Source organism: Phaethon aethereus, assembly GCF_964289735.1.
Source record: "Phaethon aethereus genome assembly, chromosome: 13".
Classification (NCBI taxonomy): domain Eukaryota; kingdom Metazoa; phylum Chordata; class Aves; order Phaethontiformes; family Phaethontidae; genus Phaethon; species Phaethon aethereus.
In genome coordinates, this window is record NC_138589.1 from 8904433 (window position 1) to 8909530 (window position 5098).

General features: G+C 44.2%; 1 protein-coding gene across 1 annotated transcript; it reads right to left on the bottom strand.

Moving 5' to 3' along the window:
• Window positions 1-1060: 1060 nt before the first annotated feature.
• On the bottom strand, window positions 1061-4757 carry LOC309409664 (histamine H3 receptor-like; the record flags this gene model as incomplete). The annotated part of the gene is made up of 3 exons (XM_082005863.1): window positions 1061-1945; window positions 4256-4422; window positions 4502-4757. 3 exons carry the CDS (start codon window positions 4755-4757, stop codon window positions 1061-1063), a joined length of 1308 nt encoding a protein of 435 aa, XP_081861989.1.
• Window positions 4758-5098: the final 341 nt, after the last annotated feature.

Sequence of the window (5098 nt, forward strand, 5' to 3'; positions counted from 1 at the left end):
CTTGATGGATAGATTCAATGGGTGGGGTAGGGGAAAACGACTTTTTTTTCTTTCCTTTCAGACCTAGCTAGAACTACAGCTGGAAATGTTTTAAAAAATAGTCCAAGGGAAGTTTGCCTAAAGTTCTGTCTATAGCAAAATCTGTCTGTCATGGATCTCATAGACTAATTATGTTTTCTATTTTTTGCTGTAAGTATATAGTAGATTAATACCTATCAGTCCTGTAAGGAGGAGAGGTTTGACTTGAGTAGACTCCCACCCATGCAGGATCCTGGCAGGGGGCAGGAAGTCCTAGCTGAAGGAGAGAGCTCATGGTGAAACTATTCCAGTGTATGAGCTCTCAATTCTCATATTTCCTACCACAAAGCTCAAAACCCTTTTATATTCCTGTCCCTGAACTTAGTTTTACTAAAAATTCTACTCTCTTATTTCTGAATCACCTTTTCCACTTAAATCAGTGCTGCCTTACCTGCTACAATTGCTCAGCTTCTCTCGTAATCCTGACTGTTCTGGTGCCTCTTGTCCCATACTTTTCCTGGATATCAGTATTTTTTTGAATTGGTCATGATCTTATCTGGCTTGCCACTAAGTGGAGGGATAAAAGCATACTACACTTAACAGCTGAGCCCCTTGACATTTTAGGGTGGGTTTGGGGATAAAATAGAAGAGGTCCAAGGTTAACATGTTATGAAATTCCTTAACCAGCAGTAATTACAGTCATTAAAAGTGAGAGTGCCTGAACTCTAATTATTGGCCACAAATGTTGTATTCCCTTCTCAGCACTGTAATGCTGCAAGTGCACCATTACTGGAAAATACACTGTTGCCATAATTTCCCAAAGACCTTTGAGAAATTTGCTTTCTTTTCATTGCTATGATTTCTCCAGCTACACGGATGAATGTATCTTTATACATTCCTAAAAACCTATACTTGTACTTACTTATCAGTATTCCATAAACTACCCAGTGCACATCGCACTTAATACTTACAGGTGAATATTAGCCAGTTTATGCTCCCACTGAAAGCAAGATGTACTAATTATGACCCTTCACACTTTTTTTCACATAAAAATATGAGGATGAATTTTGGCTTTTCCTGGACACAGGAGTTTTATAAAGGCTTTCCTAAAGCTCATGTGACACAGTGGGTATAGAACAGGGTTAATGGCTGAATTCACCCACAGAAGCCAAAATGAAGTCTCATAGAGTGAATACTGTACACAGTGCCCATGGCAAGCTGCTCTGATGATCATCAAAAGTGTATATGGAGCCCAACACAAACCGAACACACAGACGATAATTGCTAAAGACTTTGCTACTTTTTTATCCCGGGAAAGTCTAAATCTATTTGTCATAGCGTTAGCAATGTCCACTCTGCTGGTGGCATTGCACATGCTTTCTGTAGTTTTGTAGAAACTATTCTTATGAGGCTTGGTCTTGACTTCCACTTGAAGTGGTGGAAGGTCTTGATGGACATTCAAATTTAATGACTGATTGTCAAGCTTATGTAGGTTGAGCCTGGAAGCCTTTTTTGGGGGAGAAAGGCTGCTTGCTCTCTTCTCATGTTTGTGTCTGTTAGCAGGTTTTACAAAAAATATAGTGTGTTTCCTCTTTTTCCCCTGGAAACTACTTTCACAGTCCTCTTGACCAGGTGATAGGTTTTCATTTCTGAGGGATGTGCGTTTCCTGATGTTGAGGTAAATACTTAAGTTGAAGTATGTAACAGTGATGAAAGGTGTAAAGAATTCAATAGTAGAGGCAATCATTAGGAAATACCAGTTGTAGAAGAATTCTGCATGACATTCTCCTTCAGGGAGGATGCTCTTTTGGGCAACGTGCTCCCAACTGAGAATGGCTGGACCATAGAGAAGAAAAGCAGCAATCCATACAGTGATCATCTTCAATACTGCATTGCTGGTCATGCCTTTCTGAGCCCTGTAACTGACCTGAGAGAGAAAAGTTAAGTCACATAGATTACTAGTATCTTAAATGGTTACATGGCTACCTTGGAACATGGCCCTCTCTGTCATTTCTGAGGGTTGCTATTATATTGGTTTAAGGATAAGGGTTATACTAAGTTTACCGGTACCACAGAAAAGCTATTTCTGAAATATCCATTCCAACAAATGTTATCAGAGCAACTGGGTATGTTCTGAGAATGTGTATCAGATCTTAAAAGCTAAAAAACCAAGGCTTTTCCAAAGCAAACAACCACTGCTATTCCTAGAATTGGTTGTCACCAGCTGCTTGCATATTCAACTGCATTAGCTGTGACACCAGTTTATAGAATGTCTAAAAAAATGGCCCCTCAAAACTCACTTATTTAGAATTTTTAAATAATTTAATTTAAAATACCTGAAAGGATCTGAAATCGTAGAACACCTGTGCAAGTTCTTTTCTTTCTGCTTTGCAGAGAGAGAGCCTTTTTTTTTTTCCTTAATATGAAAATTACACCAAAAAAAACTCCATGGATAACAGCTTTTACTTCTGTTTGGTATCTTTAATTTCATTCTTTCATGGATTACTTGCAGAACTCCTATCTGCAATTAGGATGTATAGATGTGGTCTGCAAAGTGCTTTACAGGAATAGTAACCAATTCCCCTTAGTTAGAAAACAGAGAAGCTAAAGTGCAAAAGAAAATAGTACGTCAGTAATACTGAGTCAGTAAACTGAATACTAAATAAAATGAAAAAAAGCAGTAGAATTCAATAGAATCTTAAAATCAAGATCTTCTATTTCTCAATATTCTAATTCCCTGGTGTACTAGACAATATTCATCTCTCTACAGTCGCCACACAGTGTTTTGGAATATGAAGTCTTCATGCTTGAATTCTGTATAGGATTCATGTTTAGTGCCCCAATCTTTGGATCTTGATCTCTAAAGCCAATGCTGTTCTGGTAGAATACCCATACAACTGAAGGGATCTTGAGTTTGAATCAGGTCTGATTTTTGTGGTCCTTGACAAAGCTCTTGATTCCAGGAGCAGTCTTGTAGGAACATTACCATTTTTATTGAGGTAGGGAATAATTTAGAACTGCCTGTGTTTGTGTCCGTATGTTCTTATACTGCCCTGTCCCAACAGGCAGCTTCCGTAATCTTGCTTGGGGAGGAATTTTTATATGGAGCATTAATTTGAAGTATTTCAAGTAGCTGGCTTTTTTTTTCATTTATTATGACCAGTTTCCATTTCTGAAACCATCTAGTCTATATATTTATACTATGTGTACAGTTATGAGAGTTTGGTTTACAAAAGCAAAATTCATGGCTAATTCAGAACCTAGAAAATAAAGGAATTTTAAGTGTTGACTGTTTAAGAATTAATCTGTTCATTTCTCCCTCTTCAGAAAAAGTTGGTAAAACACTAAGCGGCATATAAATGTTAAAGTGATCTTGTAGCCTCTCTTTGTACTGTTTGCCAAAAAGGTATCATTGCCTCTTAGTGTCATTTAGAATAAGCAATTAAGCTAAATTAATGTTTTAAGGAAATGTAGGTGGAACAGGGGCCTGAAGAATAACAAAGAAGTGTGTGTAGAAGAGGGAAACCTATTAGCAGGTAAAAAGTCTTATTTCGGCACCATCCAAGTACTTTGAGGCAGTATTGTCTAGGTTAAAATTAAGTTAGTTCTAGTCTACTCCTTTTTTGATAGCTGACATGCTGCATGACTGAGGCAAGGCTCTAGCTATTTCTGTGGCTGTAGCATCGAAATGGCATCTGCATCCTTCGAAAGATGTTAATTTATATTTGGCCACTTTTGAACCATACACAACTGTATACATCTAATTCTCCCTGAGAGTTTGGTACCCAGGGCAAGGAGATCTCTCTCTGCCTTTTGCTGCAGCTGGGATGCAGCTAGGCTGGCTTGGGCTATCAGTTGTCAACAGGTGTATTGCCATGTTCTGAGGGAGATGGTCTGGTTTCAGCTGGGTAATACCTTTTCAGCTTATGCAAGGTGTGGCTGAGGAGGAAATAAGTATACCTTGTTCCCTCTGCCCTTCTAGCCAGAACAGCAGCATATACAAACTGCCTGATTCTTAAAACAGAGAACCTCTTCCAATGTACAAGTGAGAAGCAACTGCCTTTTCTGCCAAAGCTGATCACTCCAGAACTATTTCCAGATACCACCTTGTTCCTGTGGTGTTTGAGTGAGGTGCAATGCGGTTGAGACCCAGCTATCCTAAGCAAACCATCCTGCCTGAAAGGGCAGCCTCAAAGCCCCTGCAGACCACCCTCAACCCTGCTTGTCCAGCCCTTACCGCTTTGGTGACAGAGATGAACCTATCGAAGCTGATAAGGACGATGTTGAAGACGGACGCAGTGCACACCAGGTAGTCTACCACCAGCCACAGCTTACACAAGCCCCTGCCGAGTCTCCACTCGCCCGTCAGCACGTAGGGAATGTAGAGGGGGATGCAGAAGCCGCCTGCGGACAGAGCTCGGCCGTGACACCGGCAGCGCCACGGACTGCAACCCTCCGCCCCTCCCGGCGCCGCGGCACTCACCCACCAGCAGGTCGGCGATGGCTAGGTTGAGGAAGAAGAAGTTGCCCTGCGTGCGGAGGCTCCGGTCCACCACGAACGCTAGAATGACCAGGGCATTGCCCAACACCGTGGCCAGCACCAGCAGCCCCATGAGCGCCGCCAGCAGCGCGGCGGTAGCGGCGGCGAAGGGCCCGCCGCGCTGCCCGTCTGCCGTACAGGCGTTACCCGCCGCCCGCGGGCTGCCGGAGTGGCTGAGCCACGGCAAGTCCTGGCCCATGGCTGCCGACGGAGAGCCCGCTCCGCCACCGCCCAGCCCGGCTGTGGCGCTCGCTCCGCTCTCCTGTTGGCACCGCCCCTGCCCCGCCACAGCCCCCGCCGGGCGGAGGGAGGGGCCGGGTGCGGCGCGGCGGGCTGTGGGGCGGCTGGCGGGTGGCGCCGATGTGGCCAAACTTTCCAGAGCCCTGCTGCGGGCGGGAGGGTCCCGTTCCCGCTGCCAGCAGGCCGGCTCCCTCACGAGCCCGTTCTGTGAAGCGCCGTGAAGTAACGCTTTTAACGGCCGCCCGCCCGCCCTCCTAACGGTTCTCCGACGGCTCCCCAACGGCCGCCCGCCCACTCTCT